Raw genomic sequence first — 24012 nt, forward strand, 5'->3', positions numbered from 1 at the left:
CTGCCCCCCCTCTGCCATACATTATGAATGCAGCCTAAGTAAAGATAAGAGTTGGTGAGTCGGTGTGCATAAATTCCTTTTCTCAATAGCAAACATTTGCATGTCTCAGGAATCTTTCATTACGCTGTCAAGCCATCCCTTTTATAGTTCCCCCGAAGGCCTTCCCTGAGCATCAAAACTGACACTCAATTTGATGCACCTGTAGGCAGGGCTTACCTTTCAAGACGGCCAAGGGAACTGTGTAGACTTGTGTCATACATGTATTTAGGGTAAGAAGGGGGGGGGGATAATGTTGGTAGGAATCCAGACAAAGTTTTTCTGCCACCAAGTGGTGGTTAGGGCTTTGCATATAGAGTGCTCGCACTAAACCCTTGAAATCTAAAAGTGATAACTAAACAATAGAAAACAAAGGATTCTGTATGAAATAGTACTAATTAGTACTAATTATTGTGCATGGGTTTGTGTGTACACTCTATAGCCAAATATGTTATTACTAAAAATTGAATAAAATGTGCTTGATGCAATATGAGGATGGGTATTGTGTGATGGGTAAGACAAGATGGATAGCATTTTCAAAGGGCAGGCTAGAGTGATATCGTCTGATATCCATCCTGTGAAAATGTACTGCTTTACCCCTTACCAACGACAGTGTGTGAACATTTATAAATGGGCTATAATAAACAATATATAAAATAGATATAACTAGCTAAAAACTAGTGTGAGCTGCGTTGGTGTTTCTAATGAAACAGTAATGATAAAAAGGTAAATTATACACCGTGAAAAGATGAAAAAACTGACGTTTCGGAGGCTAGTCCTTCGACGAAGTTTTTTCATCTTTTCACGGTGTATAATTTACCTTTTTATCATTACTAATATATAAAGTACTAAAAAACAACATTTAAGAAGAGAAATTTTGTTTTTAATTGTAAGAATCAGGCAGAGGAATGAGTAAGTTCAATGTCTTTTGCATGACGAGCAGAAGGACAAGAAACATTTGTTTTGTAATTGTGGGTTAGAATCTTCACATGAACAACTTGTAGGAAATCATAGCGATGGTAACAACGATGGCAGCGGGCAGGAGAATTGATAACCTGAAAAAACAGAACAATGATTAACAATGTATCAGTATATAATACATAAATAATGGATATAGTATATGAAAATATGAAGAAAAAAAAAAAAAAAGAATGAATGAATGATTTTATCAGTAACCATATACACTTATTTCAATAAAAATAGTCAACAAAAACCTAGAAAGCTGAGATCACTGAGCATCATGGGAAACTTTTCATATCAAAAAAGCATATATATATAAAGCTTTTTTAATACAAACTGCATCTGGATGGTGCTCAGAAGAGGTGAGACTGTAAACTGTAAAAGATTCGCAAGTCCATGAACAGTTATCAAGCGGTTGAACGTGTAAAATGAATCTACCCATAATCCTTGTCGGCCTCAGCTTTATAGCTTTTTAGGTGACTACCTTTATTGAAATAAGTGTATCCGTGAAATAGCACAAAAACTAAATAGCACTAAACACATCTATTTCTTATGTTTTCAATTGTTTCATTGGTGCTATTTTGTACTAATTAGTTAGAACTATTTTATAAATATATGATTTGTACTCTAAGCCAATGTCAAAAGGGTACTGTATTACAAGGATATTAAAATAGTTATATTAATATTAATGTTATTATTTTGATGTTCTAGCCTCTTATAACAGGCTAGGAAATCATAAAAAATTAAAATTAATAATAGAATGATAAATATTTACTATATGTATAGAGCCCAAAAACTGAAACCATGAAACCAGGATCAAAGACTGCTTGTGGAAACCAATAAGTACTGACAATCTGACTCCATTGCATGGTTTCAGCGTGTAGGCCACGTTAGAAATGAACAAGAAACTGGAACAAGTTCAGGGCACAGCTAATCCACAGCTAATTCACAAAACAAAGGATTTATTACAACCTCTGGTCTGAAACCCAGAGGCAAGTGCATGCAGTACTGCTACACTACATTTACCCTTGATTTATCAATTTAAAACAAGTTTACTTTTTCATAAAGTACTTTGACTTAATCTTTACCTGTAAAATAAGCTATGGATCATTGCCAATAGTCACTGCAATGTGCTGGAATGCCAATTTGTGAAGAATCTTTATTTGAAAATGGTATATGTATTTTCTTGTGTAATTGTAAGTTTAATGTTGTAATTGTAAGCATGTATATTCTAGATAATCTTGATTATAGTGTATTTTAAGCTTGTTAACAGAGAAAAAAGGGGTGCAAGAAAACGGAACCAAGAAAACGGAAGCCAGAGGAGTTATTACAGTGCTTCTCAATTGCCCTATTTCACTATGACGTCACTGCTTGTTCAAGTGTGGGGGATAGAATCGCCAAATCCAATAGAAAATTCAACAACATTTGCTTCAAGCAAAACAGTGAATTTGGTGAATTTGCGTTGATTTGACCCCCTTTGACGACCATGATCCTTTGCGTTTAAGCAATAGATTGTTTTGATGTGACGTCATAGTGAAATAGGGCATATAGACACGTGAAATTGTGAACAATTTTTTCAAGACATGATAGAGTTTTGGTTGATGCAAATCAAAGTGTTGTCAGAAAACACAAATCTTTAAAGGGCACGTGCTTATGGAATGTCATGGAAACGCATTGATTAACGTCCACCAAAACCTACTTCGTCACGATGGCAAATTGTACCATTTCACGCATGTGATTGAGAAGCGCTGTAATACAGCTTTTAAAAATAACTTTAGCTAGAGGTAGAGTGATTTTCCTTCACCTCTAAAAGAAAATTAATCCCAGTAATACACAGTAGTAGACACTGTCAAATTCCATTGTTTTCTTTTCTTTTACTTTGACTTTCCTTTGATTGTTTCACAGGCAAAGTAAAATCACTGTACTACACTAGTTATTTTGCTAAAGGTCAGACTATTTGGCAAGTTCTTTTTTGAGCCTATTATAATTACACTTACCATGATGAGCCACTTTCCTTTTTTGTCTCGTCTCCATAATTTGGTTTTTTAGCCTAGGATGAAAAGTATAATTTGTAAGAAAAACATGCAATATTTATAAATAGTTTCATACCTTTAAAATCAACAATGAAAAATAGAAACTTCCAACTTACAGTATAGTTATTACATAGAAAGGGCATTACTTTAAGGCCCTGTCCACACATATCCGGAAATTTTTGTATCTGCAAATTCTTTTTCACTGTCCACATGCATCCGCAAATTTCTTGGTCCGCCCTGATGCATGCAAGTGCCTATTCCCTTTGACAGATAGTTTTTCTCCGTGTTTACATCAGTGTTTTTGGAAATTTGCGGATACGATCATCCACACATATTCGTATTTGGAGCGTATTTGAAAATTTCCACTCTGGAGACCAAAAAAATTTGCGAATACAAATATTTCGGAAACGTGTGGACAGGGCCTAAGGCTCAAACTCTTACCGGTACATTATCTCTTTTATCTTCCTAAATATTAAAAAAAATTAAGTCAATTAATTAGTTAACATTACTTAAGCCAAGCTGAATGAGTCTAATGCCTATACAATGGTCAAGGGAATGGTCATGCAGTCTGAAATGGGACAACACAGAGCCAAGCTGAATGGGTCTATTGCTTATACAATAATCAAGGCAATGAATTATAATCAATACACAATTTATCTAATAGCAACAGCATCCACTATCACCCCCTTTTGGTCAGCCAATCTCAGACAAGTATAAATATTGTCCATTGAGTCTCAATGATCATTACCTCAACCAATTCTCCTATATGATAATCCTTCATTAAATCCCTAGCATCAGACGAATGACCAACATCTTCAAAGCTTTCAGTTGCATCCCCACCTATTGATTCAACAACAGCATTAGTAAATAGCAGATATCGGAGAACATTCTGTTGCCTTCACACAATAGACCTTTCCCGAATTCGCATGACTGACCACAAAACAAAGGTTTCAAGTTGAGGTTGAACTTGTTGAACGTGTCGGCTTCAAGCGAATTTGGGAAAGGTGTATTGTTTCAAGTCGAGGTATTTGGGTCAATACAATGAAATGTATAGAAACAATTATCTAAAGGCAATAGAAAATGCATAGTATTTACTTCTTTAGTTTTCAAAGGTTCAAAGGTTTTTTATTTCCACATATAACAATATAAATTAATATATAAAGAACACAAGGGTAAATTATTATGGTGGTAGAGTGCAGGAATACAACCCAAAGGGTTAATGAAGAAACTTCCCACGGCCATGTGCATGCTATTGGTGTACAATCTAAAGATTCAAAATTTGAAGCATTGTTTTATTTTGCTCCTAATTTTATCTCCGCTAAATAAATCCGAATGAGATTCGACATCGTAAAATATTTGACAGTCAAAGATTATTTGTTGCTCTAAAAGATTCTTATAAAAACAGTGTAATAAGCAAAAAATAAAAACCAAAGAGTCTCTGTCACGACCTTACTCCAAAATGTAGCGTAACATTAGTGTCATATCAAGAGTAAATTGCATTCAAAACTACCGTGAGTTTCATCCATATCGTTCCAAAGTTATCGCCCGTTTAGTTCCAAAAAAATCGTGCGCATTGTCCCTATGAAATTAATGTTTTTTCACTATCGTCCCAAAGTTGCCGAAAATTACCGCCTCTATCGCGCCATTTTCCCCCCTCGCTTTTGTGCCGAGTTATCGTGCATACCGTCCCTATAGTCCTGATGGTATTGTTGTATTAAACTGCAAAGTTTTAAACTATCTTCTGTGATTAATTTACTTCACAATCAATCAATAATCCTATCATTTGTAGGTTTGCATATAAGAGATTTGATATTTCACTCCCCGAACTGTAATCGATGCAATAAAAGTGAACGTTTTTGTATGTTTTATATAGCTTGTCGTTTTTTGTCTTAGTTTCTTTAATTAATTCTGCATACTTCACCTTTCACTATACTTTGCTTCTGTTTTGAGATTAAGATCCCACAATAAACACTTTGAAAAGCGTAATACGTTACATTTATGTTTTTTTTTATTACACCAGTTTATCATCCTGCGTTCACGGACGATAGGCATGTCTTAATTAATGCACAATTGGGGCGAAAGATTCAAAATATTTGGTACGATATGTACAGAACAATAGCAGCAGTAAGGGGGACTCGCGATCGATGCCGTATATTTGCGGGTTTTACCCGGGGAATTACGAACGCGGGTACAGCAGATTTACGGGAATTCCGCGGTGTGTCCTTACTGCTGCTCTGTTGGGTACCGCAAACGAAGTATAAAATACGTCCTATATAATGGATACCATCAAAAGTATCAAGAACAAGACTGTGCGCAAACTCAGAACCCAGGTTTTGGACAGGTTAGACGCAGACTTTGCCTTTACGACATTTATGGAAGGTAATACGGATGAGACTATGACACAGGAAAGAGCAGAACAGATAATCGACCTAATGCCCGAAGGTAATTACCGTTTGGAGTTGACCTTTATAAAGTATCTAGACGGGGAATGGATTATTGAAAAGGGCCGCAATCCCATTAGAGCGTCTGGTAAAAAGAACCTGTTCGTCTTAAGTAAGGCTACCAACCCGGGAGCATTAGAAGGAATTGACATGTTATTCTACGAGGTTGCTTACCCTGTTACAGTGGTAATTTACGGGGCGTATGAAATGCCCACGCCAGATGTAAAGAAGTTACAACCAATGCGACATCCTGGTAACTGTGTTGGTAAGCTAGTCCGGGAATTCTTTGAAGATGCTTCCCGTGGTGGTAAGTTAACCTTAAAGCGCCGAGAAGCCATTCGAAAGTGGGAGCATTCTACCCGCAAGACTGGAGGAACCATAGCCAATATTAAGAAGTTGGAAGTGGCATTAGAGCGGCGTATCCACGTTAAAGATATCACAGACGGGTTTATTTACTCTGGGACTCACAAATATGGAGGTAGAGGAGCTCCTATTGTTATCTACCAACATAATGGGCACGCTTGGCGGGAACTAAGGTTTCCTAAGAAGGTTAAGACCTCAGTCTACAAAATATCTCCGTTAGCAGACTTGGTTCATGAGAATTCCATCTGGTTAATGGACGCAGAAGGTAGGCAATTTATGACACAAGACGGTACTTTGTATAGACCCGAAATGGAACAGCTGAAGATAGACAGCGTTTGTGAAGACCTGGGTGAAGATTTTCCAGAAGTATTAAGTTCTCGTTCCCTGGACTTCTTAGCCGCAAAGAAGCGTAATGGCTGGAAGCCGACTCCTAGCGACCTTCCAATTCCAAAAGCCTGCATAGAACATGGTCACGGAGGTCTTTGGAATATGGAATACAACGAGGACGAGTATGTCTCGCTGGATATGAAACATTGTTACCCTGCGTCTTTCAAAGGCCTAGGAGATTGTAAAGAGTATTATGACCGTTACGGACATCCGGGCAGCCAATTCTTTAGGGTAGCTTTGGATGGTACGTACGATGCCCCAGCAACAGGATTCGTTAGATTGACCAGCTGGAAGCTAAAGAAGGGATTACATCCCATAATTTACGCGTGGTATGGGAAGCATCTGCAAGAAAAGGAATGGATCCCTGTGCCGCTATTAAAGTTCCTTGAAGAACGGAAACTCCTTACGTACACTGCTCACGAGGCAATATTATGTCGCCGGGAGTTTACCAAATGGTTGCCAGAAGACAATGCTACCGCCCGCATAGTTATTGGTAAGTTCACTCAGGGCGCAAAGGAAGGAGAGAAGCACATGCAACGCCGCTTAATCACAGATAAAGGAGAATTAAGCTTCCTCGTGCAACGAGCTCACGACCAAGGTTCAATGGTGTCAGTAGAGAAGTGGGATCATTTCACAGATTCCCTGCAACAATGGAATGCCTTGTGTTACTATCAAGACCACAGACCGCAGTATTACCATCTGCGTGCTAGCATGTTAGCTTACGCCCACATTAATCTCTTAGCGATGTTGCTGCGGTTTGACAAGGAAGACATTCCAAGAGTAGCTACTGACTCTTTGTACGTCAAACCTGCAGTGCTTGAAAAGATGCAAGAGTTCTACACCGACGACGAATTAGCAGAAAGCGGGCAATGGAGGGTCAAGGACGAAGAGATAAAGGCCTGGCGAGCAAGAGTAACCTACGATGGTAATCATACTAAAGGAACGGTAACCCCGACTGAGGAACCATTACCAAGTGTCACAGACCCCATTTCTTACCACCGCTTCTCTTATCTTTACGGAACAGGAGGCAGTGGTAAGACTACCAGAGTCCTGCAACTATTCCCTAAAGTAACCGTATTAACTCCTACACATCGTTTAGAACGCGAACTCGCCGCTATGGGCTTTGAAGCACAAACTTACCATAGTTTCTTTCGTTGGAATGGCACTAAATGGGTCCCAGAAGCTATTCATGATATTCCTCCTGTGATCTTATGGGATGAAATCTGTACTGTGCCCTTAGAAATCCTAAAAGAGTTCGTAGACTTCCTAAAAGGTAAGTGCCAGGTAATCTTTGCAGGAGATCCTTGCCAGCCACCCCCAATAGCAGGGGAAATGCCCCACGAATGGTTAAAAGGAATGGTAGATTACGCAGAGGAAATTAACACTGATTACCGTAGCAAGGATCAAGTAAGGAACCTCAAAGCGGAACTAAGGGGCCTTACAGACGCTCAGCAATGTAAAGTACTCCGTAAGAGAGTACGAGCCAAGTCCTATGAGGAATTCTTACAGGCCTGGAACCCCAAAGATGTTGTCTTAAGTAGTAAGCGTGCTTCTCAGGCCCGTATTCAAAAGGATTTGTTAAATATCCACCAAGAAAGGTTTCCCAGTCATTTGGTTCCTGTTTGCTACAAGCCCCGAGATACCCGAATGCAGAAAAGAGACGTACGGGTACCTGGCACTGACATTACTTTGGAGGACGCAGTTACCCACGATAAAGCCTGGGTGCAAATGAAAGACGTAGAAAGGATTACTTCCCACCCCGATTGGAGACTTGGTTACTGCATGACGGTACATAGTGCCCAGGGATTAACCGTAAAAGAAACGATGTGGATCATAGACCAGCGTTTGTGTTGGAGTAACTTAATTTACACCGCCGTAAGCCGCGTAGAATACGCCAAGCAATTGAAAAGAGCTTGGGGTCCGCAACTGCGTTACGACCGCACCCCCGAAGACGTAGCCAAAGAGAACATTACGAAGAAGTTACTTCGCTACAAGCGCCACGACGAAGAAAAAAATATGACGTTCGACCTCTGCGTGGACGACGTCTATAAGAAAGGGGCAAGGTGTGCCAAATGTAACATACCTCTACTATGGAGGTTTGACCCGAATGACGATCAGCAGTTCTCCGTGGATCGTATCAACAACGAACGCGGGCATTGCTGAGGTAACGTAAGACTGACATGCCTAGAGTGTAATCGGGCGCGCGGTGCTGCGCTACTCTGAGTCTTTGGGGACTATGAGCAGCTCTTCCATGACAAATCCACGACATGGGCCATTTAGGTAATACAACACGGGTTGCCCTTCCTTGGTGACGGACTTCGAAATCTCATACGTTTCCAAAGACCAGTTAGGATCCGTGGCTCTCTTACTGCCACCTTCGAGTTCCCCCGGCTGATAGAGGTATCTGACCACTATGTTGCGGGGTAGCTTTTTTTCCTTCAGTCCGACCGCCCTCGAACTTCTGACGTAGGACTTGTGTTCCACGTGTTTCTTTTTTATGGCATCCTTGGGTTTCATTCCCGTAGCCCTGGCCGCCTCGTTGTTCAAAGCCGCGATGACCTGGGGGAGCCTCTGAGTCCATTCCCTGTTGCGTTTGGAGGGATCTTCCAGCTCTTTCCAATACTGGTACCCAAAGAGACGCTCGGCCAAGGTTTTATTAAATCTTTCGACGATGCTCTGACCCCTGTGGTACTCAGCTTCGGCTCTCCTAATTTTAGTGCTGTGGTCTTTCAGGGTCTTAGTAACCACCCCCATGAACTCTGTCCCCGCATCCACTTGCAGCAGCTTAGGCCATTTCAAAACGCGCTTATAAATCCTACCTAGGGCTTCTGCGACTTCCCCAGAATCCTTGCTGGTTATGGGTTCGGCGTCCTTATATCTGCTTGCGATATCCACTACGGTCAAAGCGTATCTATAGGTCTTTCTTCTCACCTTATCGTACGGTAAGAAAAGCAAATCCGCCTGATGAACTTCATTGGGGGTATTTACGGTAAAGCTGGGCCTGGGAATGTACTTGGGCACGGGAAGATAAACCTACCAGAGGGTTTGTTTTCTTAGCCAGTTCTTAGCCGTTTCATCTGATACCCTGGCCGCGGTCGCGAGTTTCTTGATAGCTGATGCTCCTCTCCAATAGCCTTCAGGCCCATAGTAAATCCTTTTGAGTTTGTCCTCTGTTCGGCCCATTATATGAATTCCAGGACGAGATTGATATTGCGTCCGTTGAAATCCAGCGTCTTTCCGTCCACCTTAATGGTGATGTTTATGCTTTCTACCAAATTAGACAAATCATAGCTTAAAGAAATGGGAGTGTATTCTACCAGGTCAAATGGATTACCCTTAGGTAGGAATTTGGACATAAGAGAAGACTTTTCTCCATTGTTGTAACTATGAACCAAGTCGCAATAGACTTCGTAAGAGGATGCGACTTTCCATTTCACGTCAAGTTGACCATTGATCGTGGTACTAGTAAGACCTAGGAGTTCTACCAATGAACTGTCCTTTAAATTAGCGCTCCCACTATTTTTCTTGAATTTCATTTCATGGGGTAATCCTGTGGTAAGAGTATATCCATGCTTTGCTAGCTCCTTAGCCAGTGTTATGGGGGTGTAATGGGAATCTGGTATTTTTGGTTTGGTGCCGGAAGTTCCGATGACAAAGCCATTAATTAAATTATACCAAGAATTGTACAAAGAACAACTAACCAGCCGGACCCTTTCCGCGCGGATGGGAGGATTCAGATAAGTGGTAAAGTTATTCTTGTTGCTTTCCAAAAAGACGATCATTATATTAGATACGCCAAAGCTACGCCTCCTGCCAGCCCTGCGACTCCTACGAAGACCAACTCACTATCTTTTTGTTTCTTAGAAGGCTGGTAGTAATTCTTAAAGTCAGGCTTCTTTAACGCCACTGTGGGATGCGCTTGCGCATAAAGTTTGAAGGCGTAGTCTGTGTTTTCGAAGTTCTTATCCGCCTGCATTTTGTCTTGGTAGTTCTTGTCCAACCAATCCCTGTAGGCTTGTCTCTTCTTATTCCAAGCCGCCACGTCCCTTTGATATTTCTCCAGCGCTAAGTCGTGTCTCTTCCTTTCGGCGTTAGATTCTGCGTTTCTATCACCGCTAACTAATTTATCCAGATATCTACCACCATAATTAGCTCCTGTAAATGCTAAAGCTGCAATGACTCCACCTGCGACTAAGCTAACCATTATATGTTAGGCAGGTACTTTTCCTTTCGTAGGTAATCCTTTAGCATGATAGCCCCGCCCACGGCAGCGGTCATCTTAGCAAAGTTAGCGAAGCTCTTGCTTGGGTCTTCAGTAAAGTCTTCTTTGAGCACTTTCTTACCTACCCAACCAATACCCGCAACGATGGAAGTAATAATAGCTGCTTCTTCAACAGTTTTCAACAACGCGGTCGACATTATATTACAAAGCGAGAAGGTTATTCCATTTCAGGGATCTTACTTTTTCTAACCTCCACAGGTGCGCGATATGTTGGGGCCTCCCACTTTACTTCTGGCTTCGTAGCCCGCCATTGTAAGTAAAGGCTGCCTGCTGCTATAGCAACTCCTAACGCGCCGATGACGTAGCCAGGATTAATAAAGGATTCCTCTTCCTCCACCTTTTCTTCTTTTTTGGCTTTGTTCTTCCTGTTCATCTCTGCGAGCTTCTTTCCCGCGGCAACTCTGCCTGCAGATTTAGCCTTGGTAATCTTTTGCTCGGGTTGCTCTGCCTTCGACTCTGGTTCACTCATTTATATCTAAGGACTTGAAGGACTTGACTAAGTACTTGAGAATGACTTATGGACGACTTGACAATGACTTGACTAAGTACTTGAGAATGACTTAAGGACGACTTGACAATGACTTGACTAAGTACTTGAGAATGACTTAAGGACGACTTGACAATGACTTGACTAAGTACTTGAGGCGACTTGACTAAGTACTTGAGGCGACTTGACTAAGTACTTGAGGCGACTTGACTAAGTACTTGAGGCGACTTGATCAGGTACCTCAGTAAGTGCTGCCTGAAAGACCTTTTCGACTTCTCTGTCCTTCTTGAAGTCCTTCCAAGATGTTCCAAAGGAACCTAGTACCTCCTTCAAGTTGACGTGCTGAGCTACGTGCAAAGCCGCAGAGGCAACTGCCATTAACTTACCGCACTTCAAAGACAACCACCCGCAGGTTATCTTAAGTTCTTGAGCAATAACGTAGTCCTCGCTTATGTCCTTCCGCAGTTGCTCCACGTCGTCTATGGGCAGTGCAAGTCCAAGCAATTTAGTCGCAAGTCGGATAGCGGAGTCTGCTACGGCGTCCGTGGTCTTACTTGCAAGGGCAGCCTCATACCTCTTATGGAACTTCTTAACCTCCTCTTCCGACAACTTGTTAACCTGCTCATGGGTAAGTTCCTTGCCTATCATTTCTTTACACTTCCCCGAAGACACAAGGATGTTGAGTTGTTCCTTGAGGTTACTTTCATCTAACTGCGTGGGGACTTCATCTAAGAGTTGCTCAATGTCCATATACATTAACGTCATAAGGAAACCTTAAGGAGAAGATCATCTTGGAATGTTGGTGCGTCTTTAAATGCCGCATGTATTCATGCAACTGTTCCTTGGATATCTCACCGCCGTAGTCAGAAAGGATGGTTTCCAGGTCAGACTTGCTTGGAGTATAAAATACGACAAGTGAACCTATGTTTTCCCTAAAAGGCTTAGAGACACTGGTAAGCTGCTGCGAGAGTAACCAAACGCTGATATTGTCGTGTCTGCCGCTGAAAGCAAGCTTCACTAATTCGGAGGTGCGTCTTTTTACGTCGTCCCCACAGGCAATGTCATCCAATATGAGGAGTGTTTGAGTATTCTTGGGGAATTGTCTGTGCCAGAACTTCAAATGGCTGGATAACTCGTTGGGGTCTAAGATATCTACGAAGAAGTCGTCATCATTCCTGCCTATGCCTTCCCAGGTAACATTATTCCTGTAGGTAGGGCATAATAGCACGATATAGTCGAAACGGTATCTAAAGGATCCTAATAGCTGCTCCACTACGAATTGGGTCTTTCCACAGCCGGTGGGTCCTACTATCAGAGCGTTACAAGGTATGTGATCTGGGTTCATATATAGATGGAACCGGTGGAAGCAATGCAAAGAATTGTCGCCGACGCAAAGGATAAAAGAGACACCATAGAAATGCAAAGGGAGGAGATAGACCGGTTAAAAGAGCGCGTGCAGGAGTTGTACGATGAAATGTGCGGTCTGAAGCGTGCAGAACGGTTTGGCGCCTTGTTGACGATGGCGACGTGGGCTAAGGAGTCCGTTAAGGACTTCATTCAATATCCCCCCTAGAATGTTAACAATTAGGTTAAGTAATTGTTAAGGAATAACATACCTCGAATTAAAGGCACCCGATAATGTTAACAATTAGGTTAGATCTTTGTTAAGGAATAACATACCTCGAAATAAAGATGTCTTAGAATGTTAACAATTAGGTTAGATCTTTGTTAAGGAATGACATACCTCGAAATAAAGATGTCTTAGAATGTTAACAATTAGGTTAGATCTTTGTTAAGATGTTATATAGTGGTTAACGTACTGTTATGTATAGATGGACTGCGCGGCGTGTAAAAAGAAGTTTAGCTCCAAGCAAAGACTACAATACCATGTCCGTAATGGTGTTTGCACAAAGAAATTGAGTAAAGTTTGTAAGGATTGTGGTAAGGAATTCAGTACTGTTCAAAAGATGCGACAACATCAGGACAAGCGTATTTGCATACTTTGCAAGGGCTGCAATAAGGAATTCCCTTTGGGAATGCAGCAACACTTAAAGAGAGGAGTTTGTGATCAGACCAGGCAGTGTGGTTTCTGCAATAAGATACTTAGTAGTCGACAACGTCTTCAAACGCACCGGAAAACGCATGAACTAAGTTATAAGTTCCACTTTAGGAGCTACGACTTAGAAGGCGTGGATTGCTACCAATGTGCGGATTTGATGAGTCGCTGCCCGCATAAAGAGGATTACTTAAGGAATCGCATAGATTACCATAAGAAAATAGTCCGCACTTTCCCCTCCTTTGAACGCGCCGAAGGCGTTCCGTGGACTAAAAGGGAGTATTGGAGGCAAGAGTGTGATCGCTGTGGTTGTGTTAGAGAAGAAGAACATATCTTCAACTGCTTAACAATTACTTAACCCAATTGTTAACATTCTAAGACACTCTTTGAAATAGCTTCCGGGTGTCTTAACAAAGACCTAACCTAGATGTCAACGTTATCAGACATCTTTATTTCGAGGTATGTTATTGCTTAACAATTACTTAACCCAATTGTTAACATTCTAAGACACTCTTTGAAATAGCTTCCGGGTGTCTTAACAAAGATTTAACCTAGATGTCAACGTTATCAGACATCTTTTTTTTTTGAGGTATGTTATTCCTTAACAAAGATCTAACCTAATTGTTAACATTATTGGGTGTCTTTATTTCGAGGTTCCCAGTGTCTTAACAAAGATCTAACCTAGATGTCAACGTTATCAGACATCTTTTTTTTTTTTTGAGGTATGTTATATGCTAGCCTACGCAGCTGCCTTTCTGGGAGGCATTCTAATTACCCTTTCAATATATGGACTGTATTACTTGCGAACTACCTGCCGACTGCATTACGACTCCCAAAACACGTAAAAAATACACCTGCCTTCATTGCGACAGGGTATTCTCCGAAGGATCCTTTGTGGGGCATTGGTGCTCTGCGGAGCAGCGGACTTTAGCAGACGTCCTTACGAATGCAGAGGACTCTCAGGCTCATACTTGACTACGTCAAATACCCACCTGCCATCCTTTTTACCATGACTCATAACATGGGTAACGTCCTGCCCTTCGATGGCGTACCTTATCCTATCGGGCGCCCAAAGGGTGTATGTTCTTTTTTTATTCTTTAAGACCAAGCGCAGGCGGTCCAAGTCTTCGAAGACCACATAATTCTTTATCTCGTAGATTTCCCCTATTCCTAAATCCTTCCAGTGTGTTTGGATGAACTTTAACTCGTTAAATTTATCCTTGTCCATATATTCTATGAAATATCTTTAAGTGTGTTGCCAAAGTCTCCGAGGTTTTAAAGACCTTACAACACCACCTGCAGGGAATTCGTAGGTGTTCAGCATACGCAGTGATCTCCCTGCAGATTTCGTCGTAGTCGCTGCCTACGAGCACCTTATAGCCGTTTTCTTCATACCTCTGTAAGAGTAGTTGCTGATCTTCAGATAACCTGCCGTTGCCTTTCGGGGTCTTTAGCTCTATGCAGAATCCACAGTAATGTGTATGCGCATTCAAGATCATTAAGTCGGGTTGACCGCGTTGATATCCTTTCTGCCAGCACTTTATACGTTTGCCAACCGAATCCTGCAGTTCACCCAGACCAGGGGCTATGAGCATTTGGGGGTAAAACCTGCGGATGTAGTCCACCACCTTTTTATGTAAGTCGAACTCATTTTCTATTTTGAATACCAACTTGTTTGGACCGTCGAAGCGCTTGTCTATTGCATATTTACCCGTCTTACGCAGCGCGGGTAGGACTTCCTCAAAGACCCAATCACGAAACTCCACAGCTTTGGGTAGTTTGGAGCTAAATATCAGTTCGTACAAACCAGGTTCGGATATAAACACGGCATTTGGTTGCGTAGTAAAGGAGCGGTGATTCGCAGCCCCTTGTAGATCAACCCATTTTTTCTGGTATTTCTCAGATACGTGTGCTCTAATTGCATCTCTAGGGCGCTCATAGCCCAACGCCAAAGCCACCTCCTTCGCTTTGAAGTACAAAGTTTCGCCTTGCACTATGCATTGCAGTTTCGTACCGTTGTTTTCAAATATTTGCAGCATTGTATATCTAAGAAACATTTTAACCTTAATAGGCAACACTTTTAAGTTGGTTCATTTCTACGCTCAGTTGCGCGTCAGACACCACAAAGACGTAGCAGTTTATCTTGTCGCCGTCGCCCGCGGAGGCATTTTTGGTGCGCTTGATCTCCAATGTTATGCCATCCTGGGTGTTTACCAGCCGCAGACCCTGACCATGTAGGTCTTCGTCGTTAATGGTGCGCATGTCAATCCATAACGCGTACTTATCATTAAAGAATTCCTCGGGGCTAATTTGGTCGCCAAACTTGCGCATTGCCTCCCTGTACACGTCTGCGGGCTTTATTCCCTGCGAGTAGACCTTGTTTGGAACGCCGTTTATGTTGACCCCTACGTTAGTAATGTTGGGGTTGTGAAAGGCTTCGGAGTCGCGCTTACCAGCCTCGTAGGGTTTGGCAAACACCAACATCAACCCCGTGAGACTTCTTCGGGGGAGGTTAATACTTTGGTTAATAACCTCATCCGTCTTATCCAGGAAGCTAAACGTCTTATACATCACTACGTGGTCGTAAAGGAATGCCTTCCCGGAGCTGTATTCCATGCCAGCGCTACGTGCCAGCTCTTCGCTGTACACGGTCTCGTACTGCAGCTCTAAGTTGGTGATAGAATAAGGATCGACAGCCCCGCTAATCGCGCTGTCCATGCCTCCAATAACGTTTGTAGTGTCTGCCAAGGTTACTTCAAACTGTAACTCGGATAACTGCCTGGGGTAGTACGCGCCATGACTCGTAATCACTTCGAAATCCAAAGGGATAACGTACTTGCTACCATAGGCGGTCTTTACCCTCGTCGCGTCTGCTACTGCGGTTGCTCCGCTGGAGTCCGTAGGCGCGGGGTTGGTTTCACTGCGAAGCTTACGAATAATAACGCTTCCAATTCCCTGCTCTATCTTTTGTGCACGGTCAAAGGCTGTTAGCCACAGATCCTTATACGTGGTGTACAAATCGTACCTATTCAAATCCAAGAGGGATTCCCCTGCGAACTTGATTCTCATCTTAGAAACGAGGTTCCTACCCACGTTATTGACGGTATAGCGCTTGTCCTTGGTGCTTGGTTGTATTGCTAGGTCAAACCTTAGCGCCAGGGTACCAGGAACCAATACTAGGTTATCCGTTAGGCGGGGCACGCCTACATACAGCGTCTCACCTGGCTTAGCGCTAGAAGGCGTGAATGTAACCCGGTGAAAGGTGCGTTCTGCTTTCAGTCAGCCAACCTGCTTAGGTAATATGTTGGGATTTAACTTTGAGCTTATCACATATAATGGAAGTAGAAGGAACGGATTTCGATCCCACCACTGAAGAAGGTCAAGTCGACATTAACGACGAAGAATACGAGTCTTTGCTTCCTGATAACAACGTAGACTCCCGAGGCCTCTTCGACAAGCTAACACGCAAGTATGGCAGCAGGGCCCGCGATGCTATGCGTTCCTTAAGAGATAAATTCAAGTCTAAGAACCCCCACACACCCATTCCGGAGTACTTACAAATGGAATCCCTTGGCGTGCGGTCGGACTTAACAGCGGACCTCCTCAATGACCTAAGAGAGCGATACCCAAACATAAACCTGGCTACTTTGGACTTCCAAATAGGAGACAAAGGGCAGGTTCAAGTTAGAGAATCGGGTAGGGAAAAATGGCACAACCTGTATCAAAGGAGAAATACCAGCCTGCTTAACAACCAGCTTCCAAAAGGAGTCACGAATGCGCTGGGAACGCCCAACTTGACGATGCTAAGCACTTTGACTCAAGAGGAAACAAAAGTTGCTCAAAGGGCCTTTATTAGAGGTATTTCGAACCCTGGCTACAAAGATGCCCTCAGATCCGCAATCAGACTGCAAGAGGAGCGCCAGGAAAAACTCAACCAATTAGAGACCGTCAAAGAGGAAAAAAGCAAACAACTTGAAGAACTTCCAAAAGATAGCGACGCGACTGGAGGCTTGGTGAGCTTCTTGCAAAAGGTAAGAGCTGAAAAGGAAGCACTTCAAAAGGAAATGCAGGAAAATAAGGTAACCATCAACGACCTTAGGCGACAACTCGACGAAGCAACCAAGAAAGGGGGTAATGTCGATAGTCACTTTAATGCCGTCCAGGAGGAAAACCAAGCATTGCAGGGGCGTATAGAAGAATTAGAAGACGAATTCATGAAACAAAGTAGGTTGACCACTGAAAGCCATGTCGCCGAAATTGCAGACTTTAGAGCTAGGCTTTCTAAGCTGTTGGAAGAAAAAAGCGCCGCAAGAAATCAGCTAAGGGCTGCTTTGAATGAATCGGCGGGAAAAGACGCAGAACTACAGCGCTTGGGAAAAGAATTGATGGAGTCTGTTGACAGAGAAAGGCAAGTAATGGTGGACAAGGCAGTGGCGGAGGAACGAATACGACAACTTCAACAGGCCGTCGAAGACCTGGAGGGGCAAATAGAGCGGCAGCAAGAAGTAGTTGCGGACCAAACTCGTCCCGAAGAGGAAAGGGAAGCAGCTCAAAGGGAAGTAGAGACTCTTCAGGAAAGGGTTGCAGAATTACGGACGCAAAAGGACAACCTGGAAAGAGAATTGGGGCTTACCACCAAGGAAAAGATAAAAAGAGCCCTTTTGAAGTATGGCGTTCCGCTGGCATTCGCGGTTGCTATTAGCACCGTAGTAGGAGTCATCCTATCCACGCTTAAGGCTACGGGCGCGGGCGTAAAGAAATTAGGCAATGGGCTGACGGACTTGGGAAAAAAGATGGCAGCCGGTCTTCCTGGGCTGCTGGGTTCAGTTGTTTCCTTGGCACTTAGGGCCGGCGGCGAACTGTTGAAGTTCGTGGGGAATAACATTTGGATCTTGGTTGTCGCTATTGGAGTGGTACTCTTGAAGAAGATGAAGGGTTAATCTTATCTGGGTACGTTACTGGGGGCTTATCGTCGTCGTGCGTCCGAGGTGTTCTCGACTGGGGATAAGTAAAGATAGTATTCGCGCCGCCTTGATAATGCGAAACTAAAGGTATGAAAGTCATAGTACTAATGGTCTTATGATTCCAGGCAGCGTCCGCCGGAGAAGAAGCTGCCGAATAGGCGGTATTTATCCCAACAATACCCGGTAGGTTGACAGCAGCACGATCGCTTGGGCGAACTTGAAGCCTCGCGTGTTGACAGTTGGCTATTATGTGAAAAGTTACCGATGTTAGGTTCTCCGAGCTTATGTATGCAGGCTCGAAAGTAAAATGAGTCAAATGCCTCTTATTATCTTTTTTCCTGTAGGGCTGTAGTGGGCGGTCATTTTCATCAAGAATTCTAAGCCCAACGTTAGCGTTATTCCACGTGTTAATGCTAATAGTGCATATGATTATACCAAGACCTCCAACCTTTACCTGCAGGTTGGTATCATACCATCTATCACCAAAGTACTCCTTCTCCTCTAAGTAATAGAAAACCGAATCTTCCTTTACATGTGGGTTGTTCATATATATCTATAGACTAAGCACCGTAAGGGTGCTAATAGTTTTTTGATTATAAACGTAATCTCTTTGATCCTCTATGCTATTTACCGTAACCTTTCCCGTATCGTCTACGCGCATTTGCAGCTTTACCTTCCCATGGCAGTCGGCAACCAAATGAAGAGTCCAAACGGAATGATTTTCAAGGCTGCCTGGGTTGGGCTCTACGGAGAAATGCGCAGGCTCCCTGTTATTATCTTTTACGCGCATGGGTTGTAGTATGCCATTGTCATCGCAGAAACGAAATCCTACGTTGGCATGGCTGGTCGCACCAATGCAAATACTACAAAGGACCAATTTCTTACCTGAATAATTCAAATTCACGGACATGCCCGTGACATCAACCCAAGATGCCTGGGTGTATTTTTTCTCGCCTGTGTAAGTCGTATAAACACAATCTACTCCAGCTACGTAGGGGTTGTTCATCGCCATATATAATAACTCAGACCAACGCCCGCGGCGGCTAAGCTGGCTTTTAATAAGTTATGGTCATATTCCTCGGGTATCGTAGGCAGGACCTTCTTTTGGGGCTTCTTCTTTGGTTCGGGTTTTTCTGCGTGTTCCTTTTTTGGCTTCTCCACGAAGTGAGGAATGTTCCTAAGAGTGTCAGAGTTCACGTCATTCACCCCAAACTTCATATCCTTAGTAGCTCGTTGAAGTTTGTTGTTGTATCCTACTACAGAGCCAGTATTTATAGATAAATTACTGGGCATTAACCAACAACCCGGGGCTACGGCATAGTCCAGTCGGGCCTTAGAATTTTGTATAGCTAGTTGGTAACGCTGTACGCCCTTGCTAATGTCGCCCTCCAAAATCGAACTTTCGAATAGAATCAAAGCTTCGGCTCGCGTTTCTTCTGCGGCGCCCGTATTTCCCACTATGCTGGATCGGGTGTTTACCTGAGCTCCAAGGATGGAATACACGTAAGCTTCTATGCTGCGGTTCAAACGGGCAAGGCCGGCTTTGGTTAGTCCTTTACCTTCTGGGGGTATGAAATTAAAGTATTGCTTCGTTTGCTCGTCGTTGGTAATCTTAATAATCAGTGGATTGGCCCCTGCATACTTACCGCCCTCATCTTTGAACAGAGGTCCGTCTCTGACTTCCTTAGTGGTTTTGGTATTTGGTTCAAAGAAGGTGTTACTGTCGTGAGTTTCTTTGTGATATCCCGTGTCCCATCGCAACTGCAGCGCATGAACTTCCTTATCACTTAGCACATGCCCACCAATCCCCCAATAAGCCCAAATATGTCCCAAACCATTGTTAGCACCGGTAGTGCATCTAAAATCCTTCCCTACAACGTCAAACTCCTTACAGAGTCTGTCATAAGCCGGCACGCTGTATTTATTATCTCTTGGATAAAACGTGGCATCTCCCGGCAGCGCAATAACACCCATTTCATGCAGTATTCTTCTAACCGTGAAGTGAAAATGAAACATAAATATTGAATTCTTCATCAAGTTACCTGCTTGTTCTAAAAGAACCTCTTCACCTCCTGGATGCTGTGAATAAGAAAATAAGGTATTTAATTTGTACTTTTTAAGTCTGGTATACTAAGAATTGTGCCTTCTGATTGCTAGTGTGAGTGGTCATTGTGTTTTCTAGATGATTTCTGATATCATGACCTCAGTTTTCTGTCCAGTATAATGGGATAACAAATTGCTAAAGAACAACAAATAAAGATTGTAAAACAAGATAAAAAGTTGCTGGGAAAAAATAAAGAAGTTATTTACCATTAAGTTATTTCCCTAAAGTTTGTCCGGATAGGAAAAAAATGTCTTTGGCCTTGAAAATAGACCTCAACCTAATGGCCTTGAAAATAGACCTCAATCTAATGGCCTTGAAAATAGACCTCAATCTAATGGCCTTGAAAATAGACCTCAACCGGTGCCTTGAAAATGGACCTCAATCTAATGGCCTTGAAAATGGACCTCAACCTAATGGCCTTGAAAATGGACCTCAACCTAATGGCCTTGAAAATAGACCTCAACCGGTGCCTTGAAAATGGACCTCAATCTAATGGCCTTGAAAATGGACCTCAACCTAATGGCCTTGAAAATAGACCTCAACCTAATGGCCTTGAAAATAGACCTCAATCTAATGGCCTTGAAAATGGACCTCAACCTAATGGCCTTGAAAATGGACCTCAACCTAATGGCCTTGAAAATGGACCTCAACCTAATGGCCTTGAAAATGGACCTCAACCTAATGGCCTTGAAAATGGACCTCAACCTAATGGCCTTGAAAATGGACCTCAACCTAATGGCCTTGAAAATGGACCTCAACCTAATGGCCTTGAAAATGGACCTCAACCTAATGGCCTTGAAAATGGACCTCAACCTAATGGCCTTGAAAATGGACCTCAACCTAATGGCCTTGAAAATGGACCTCAACCTAATGGCCTTGAAAATGGACCTCAACCTAATGGCCTCTGTCTGTAAAATCAAGACCTTCAGCATAGTTCTTATATATTCTTGGTTTTCACCTATGTCATCATGAATTTCAAAAGCATAAATTTGCATTATCATGAAATACGAATTTCATAATCTCATAAACCGTCCCAAACTACATATACTGGCCAAATTTTAAGGCTGTAAAGCATTTCGTTGCAGAACTATAGGTGAGTAAACGTGATGCAATTGTAGGTTAAAATGTATGGAGCGGCCATCTTGGTGTTCCAAGTTGGTACACCATCATGGCGGACGAAACTCCAAAGGCTTAAAATAATGGATTATTTAATATTTTTGACTATATTTCACTTAAATATACTTTGAATAGATATTTTAAACATGTTTAAGGGAAAATTTTTCAACTAGAGTAAATTATTTTACTATTTTGATCGCTATTTAGATAGACGTGACGGTATTGCGTGACACAAACTCAACCTTCCTAACTCGGGAACCAAACATCGAAATGACTCGAGAATTTTTCTTGTGACTTATAACACTGATTTCTAAAACATACTTGAGAAATGCCTTCATACGATCTATAGTTTAGATTTTGATGTTTTGATGACGTCATGTGAAAACCGGCAATATGGAACTCTGTGTTTTCTTGACAATGTCATGGAACCACTGATTGATGTTCACCAAAACCATATTTTGTCACAAATGTGATTGAGAAACACTGTAAACTTCTACTGACAGAATATTTTTTTCCAGTATAAACAAGAACCTCCTACATTACACCCTTTGCATTAATTTCTGGAGTAAAAAAAATTGGATGATAAAGAAACGTAGCCCAATACACCAATTTCTCATTTAATGCATACCACTGTTTTCAATGACCACAGACTCATTTGAACAGGCTTAGCCTCGTTTATAAGTCTGCTTTTCACAGATACCATTAAAAATCCATAGGATTTCAAAATACTGGTATTGTTCGAGGTTTGCATCCTTTACCTTACATTTGACTTTTTCAAATGGTTTGCTGGTAAGCGAGGTTAAGCTGTATAATGCGTCTCTAATAAAAAGGCCAATGCTTCGATATGCAAAATATCATGAAAGCTTCTTCAATCTCTTAAAGCTCTAAGACAAAGTTGGGCAACCCCCTTCTTCATTTCATTTTTCAAAAGTACTCTATGATGCCGTACATTAGAGGGGAAAAACTGCAAATGATGGGATCCTAATTGAAATTACATATTTTGTACATATTAATTGGAATAGAATTTCACGTAATGTGAAGGCTCCACGTCCACACATAATATTTCATATTACTAATCGTTAACAAAATTTGTAATGCTGACTAATTATCAATTTTTTTTCTAGAATTCTGTGAAAAATGGGGACGATCAATACTTTTTTTTAGCAAAATATGGCTTGCTTTTACTTATTTATTTATTTACATTACTTTATCCATGACAATTATCTAACCTAAGCTATCATGGAAGGGGTAAGCACAACAGAGCTTGGCTCCAAATTAAGTACACCCTAACAAAAATTTAAATTACAATAACAACAACAAAATACGAATAATGATAAACTCTAAGTGTAAAAATGGACTGAAGATTTACCAAATATACTTAGATGATAGTAGCTAATTTAAAGGCTAAGAAAATGTCAAAAAGTAGTGCGATCTATTCATCGATTATATCTTAAGTAATTCTAATTTAAGTGGCAGTTTAAGATAAGAATATCAGTAGTAGATCTAGGATTTTGTAATCATAATTATTAGTAGTTCATTAGACAGCTTTCCATGTTTATTGTTCTCGCGTCTTTACAGTAAAAAAATGAACCATGCATTCTGATGGCTAAATGAAGCCAGTGACCCCATTTTTATTTGCTTTTTTATTTCTAGTATTATGCAATTTCATCACGTTAAATTTTAAAAAAATCTGACAATGGGATCTTTTGCTTATAAACGTTCTTCATATACTGGCATTGATCAAAATCAAAAATCAAAACAAATGTAAATAGTTGGCAAGTAGGTTCGATTGAGATAAAATCGCTTGAGAAAGTAAGAGATATTCGCAGGAAAGCAGGTCAGATTTGCCAAACCAGTTTGCAATTTGCAACTCGATTCACATCATGACTCAGCGAAAAAAAAGACACATTCCACGTTAAATACTCATATAGCACAGTAAATTTACCTCGTCTAGAAATTTCGTTACATCGTAAACGTTATCATGTATAACGACCCAGCATTTCCCGGCTTTATTGTGGTCTTTTACTTCTTCAAAGGTGAGTTTTTGCATCTCCTTCTTCTCGTCCGCCATTTTGTTGGTTTACTACACATGCGCAGTAATCTGGGTCAAAGTCCAAGAGATTCGTTTTTTTTCCCGCACCCCATTTTTCTTTCAAAGTGTAAAATTCTGTCACATCATAGTAATATTAACTATTAACTATGGTCACATGCACGGCTCTCATAAAATGAGGCCTTTTACCAAAAATTTCAATGCTATTTGAGAAAGTACTTCATAAAAGCGTTTCCCAATTTTGTTTTGTTCAATTTGACTGAATACCAAGAAGTACTCTTTATTTAGAATACTTTTTTCTTTGTAATTTAATTTAGCGCTTAGAACAGACTTGTACAAACGCTTTACGCTTTATCATTATTATTATAAGTTTCGAAAGATCGAAAATAGAGAGTTTTGTGAGTATAGTATCACTGAAAGCCTTGGTGGCCTCGTTTTGGTGCATTTTCAAAACTTCGAATAGTCATATCTTATCAAAGAATTATTACCTTCATTAGAAAGTCACACATAAAGTGCTTTTAGTCTCACTGTTGAATAGTTAAATAAATTTATTAAATAAATTTATCTAACTTAGATAACTATTTAGTTGACGTCACCTAAAATAGTAAAAGCGCGCCAAATAACGGTCATGCTAATCCGGGGGGTTGTTTTACCAGAGAATGAGTGAATAGACATTCATTTGTATCATCGTTTCTCCCCCTGAACTAAGTAGCTGTTTACTCGTAGTTTCAAA

At 41.4% G+C, this 24012-nt stretch overlaps 1 protein-coding gene across 1 annotated transcript; it reads right to left on the reverse strand.

Moving 5' to 3' along the window:
* Nucleotides 1–897: 897 nt before the first annotated feature.
* Nucleotides 898–23323, reverse strand: LOC116288336 (cytochrome b5). The gene is made up of 6 exons (XM_031695108.2): nt 23175–23323; nt 20052–20088; nt 3778–3869; nt 3471–3494; nt 2994–3046; nt 898–1091 (listed from the first exon to the last, which is right to left on the reverse strand). Exons 1-6 carry the CDS (start codon nt 23298–23300, stop codon nt 1022–1024), a joined length of 402 nt encoding a protein of 133 aa, XP_031550968.2. The 5' UTR covers nt 23301–23323; the 3' UTR covers nt 898–1021.
* Nucleotides 23324–24012: the final 689 nt, after the last annotated feature.

This window comes from Actinia tenebrosa, unplaced genomic scaffold, assembly GCF_029948245.1.
Source record: "Actinia tenebrosa isolate PJP-AT-01 unplaced genomic scaffold, QUT_ActTen_1.0 PGA_scaffold2__45_contigs__length_23673736, whole genome shotgun sequence".
Lineage (NCBI taxonomy): Eukaryota > Metazoa > Cnidaria > Anthozoa > Actiniaria > Actiniidae > Actinia > Actinia tenebrosa.

Coding starts and splice junctions, on each gene's coding strand:
- LOC116288336 (XM_031695108.2), bottom strand. CDS start 23,300: ATGGCGGACGAGAAGAAGGAGATGCAAAAACTCACCTTTGAAGAAGTA. Junction 3,870..20,051: donor GGTTCTTTTAGAACAAGCAG/GTAACTTGATGA, acceptor TTGAATCAATAG/GTGGGGATGCAACTGAAAGC. Junction 3,495..3,777: donor ATATAGGAGAATTGGTTGAG/GTAATGATCATT, acceptor TTTAATATTTAG/GAAGATAAAAGAGATAATGT.